We start from the raw sequence: 2,737 nt of genomic DNA, 5'->3' as shown, positions 1-2,737 counted from the left end.
AAGTTCGAATTTGGTAGTTTTTTTAGGATAAGGTAGCTTCAAAGTTTTATTTTCAAGACGTTTTAAAATATTTGAATTTGATAATATACCTCCATCGCTATCTTTTCCATAAGATCCGACGTCAATCATAATAAATTTATAATTTGTGTCTGCAAGAGCCATCAAAACAATAGAGAAAAACTGTTTATAACTGAAAAACATACTACCGGATTTTTTTGGACATTTTATCCGAATATGTTTGCCGTCTATACTCCCAACACAATTTGGAAAATTCCAATTTTCATAAAATTCTTGTACAATTTTTTCGAAATCAGCCATCGTAGGTGTGGCCATATGTTTTTCTTTCAATATTTTCCAAATTGCTTTACAAATTTCGATAACAATTGAAGACACTGCTGTTTTTGAAATTCTAAAGATTAAAGCAATTTGCCTAAAAGCTAAACCAGTAGCAAGGTATCTGTAGAAAAAAAATTTGGAATATATATTGTATTTTAAATTTTAAAAATTTAACTAGTGGTGTGTCACAGTATTTATATTTTATTTTTATATTTTTATATATTCATTTATTTTATTTATTTATTTAAGTTTTATATTATGTACATTATTATATATATAATATAAGCCTCAATTTGTATAACTATTGAAAGCAAAACTTATAGACTACCTTGTATTACAATTTCAATTCTATGAAATATGAATAAAAAAAAATTTATACATTTTGAACTAGAAAATAATTTGCAAATATGCATGATTTTGACGAATTTTTTCAATATTTTAACTTCAAACGCTTAAAAAAATATATGTGCCCGTGTATTTTGATAATTTTTGAATCATTCATTGATTAACTTATGTAAAACTTTTAATTACATTTTCAAGTATTTTCACTTTTCCAAAAAACAATTTTATTGACAATTGACATTTATACATTTTCAAACCTTGGGTATAAATACTTAAAATTTTATGAACTTTTAACTAGAAAATAACTTCAATCTTCCCGATTTTATCATATTTCGTAAAAATTTTAACTTTCTACGCTTATAGAAATAAATATAATCTATTTACGTGGAACCTTGTTTTAAATTTTCAACCCTTAGCTATAAAAGTTGAACATTTTATCAATTTTTAACTACAAAATAATTATTAAATATTAAATTTGATGAATTTTGTCAAAATTCGAAATTTAAATGCTTATAAAAAAAAATTACGCCTATGTATTTTTAATATTTTTCAACTGCTATTGTAACATTATATCAGGAGCCTTGCATTAAATTTTCACGCTTTTTTACCCAACAAATAAAATTTTATTGATATTTATAGAAAAAAAAACTAAAAAAATTAAAAACTGATAATGTCCGTACACAGCTCAAAAAGAGTCAAATTATTTTCAAAATTTTATCGTGTATAGAAAATGCTAATATAAATATTCAGTGAAATTTTCAAGTATCTACAGTCATTCGTTTTTAATTACAACAAAATAAGAAAATCGTTACATGAGAAATCTAGTGAACATCAAATTTTATAAAAATATGAATTTCAAACGCTCATAAAAATTTAATTTGACTTTCTAGTAGACTTTTTTTTTTTATAAAGGTAAACAAACTTCTGAATAATCTTGTATTAAATTTTCAAACCTTAGATTTCAAAAGAAAAATGTTTACGACTTTTCAACTCAAAATAATTTGCTAATTTTCGTGATTTTTCCGTATTTTGTCAAGATTTAAACTTTAAACGCTTATAAAAAAAAACTGTGACGAAAGATTTTTAATTTTTTTCATGTACCATTGAAAAAATATACTAAGAGCCTTGTATTAAATTTTCAAGTTTTTTTTACCAACAAATAACATTTTATTGATATTTAAAGAAAAAAAACTAAAAAAATTGAAAACTGACAATGTCCGTAAACAGTTCAAAAAAAATCAAAATATTTGGAAAATTTTATCGTGTATAGAAAATGCGAATATAAACGACCAGTGAAAATGTCATGTATATACGTTCATTTGTTTTAGAGTTACACCAAAAACAAAATTCGATTTTGTCAAAAACCGATTTTGCGTAAAAATTCCCGCTTTTTCTTAATTTTCATGTTGTTTTTCCCGGTGCTTTTGAAAACTATTGGGAAATTTAAATTTTGACCTCCCCAATGCACCAACGATATTCACTTTCCCATTGAACAAGATACTGAAGTCGAAAATCGAAGCATGATTTCTACTACTTATCGTGTACACAGACACAAAAAAAAAAAAATTAAAAAATAAAACATACATCATTGTAAAATCAATACATTCATCGTTTCACTCAGAATCTAAAACCAAGAAAAATCAAATAATTCAATACTATAGGTAACCATAAATAGCCAAAAAAACTTCAAAATCTTTCAAAAGTTATATCATGTATAGGTGATGATAATATATACATGATAAGATTCAATGTAGTTCAAATAATTGGTATATTGGTATATTAATTTTAATTCTAATAGTTATTGGTTTACACATTTTGCACAGTATTTAAATTTAATTTCCACAAAGACGATGTTAAAAAAAAGTGGAGAAGTCTTCGAGATCAATTTTTAAAAGAATTTTAAAAAATCCCTTCCAGTCGTTCTGGAAGCAGTCAAGAATATGCTGCGCTATATCAAGGCAGATGGAGCTATTTTCGTACGATATTATTTTTGAAGGACGCAGTCACACCAAGAATAAGTGACGGAAATATATCCGATGTAGACGTAGATGAGATTGAA

The 2,737-nt window shown here is 24.8% G+C and overlaps 1 protein-coding gene across 1 annotated transcript in view; it reads right to left on the bottom strand.

Annotated features, from left to right (window-relative positions):
• Positions 1 to 2,737, bottom strand: part of LOC103309972 — a 7,888-nt gene that overhangs the window by 3,892 nt on the left and 1,259 nt on the right. The window contains exon 3 of the mRNA XM_008186812.1: positions 90 to 457. Coding sequence (XP_008185034.1) covers positions 90 to 457 — 368 coding nt within the window. The remainder of the gene's footprint in view (positions 1 to 89; positions 458 to 2,737) is intronic.

The sequence above is a fragment of the Acyrthosiphon pisum genome, chromosome A2, assembly GCF_005508785.2.
Source record: "Acyrthosiphon pisum isolate AL4f chromosome A2, pea_aphid_22Mar2018_4r6ur, whole genome shotgun sequence".
In the NCBI taxonomy this organism is placed as follows: Eukaryota; Metazoa; Arthropoda; class Insecta; order Hemiptera; family Aphididae; genus Acyrthosiphon; species Acyrthosiphon pisum.
Note: the sequence above shows the minus strand (reverse complement) of the source record. Positions and strands in the feature narration are given on the sequence as shown.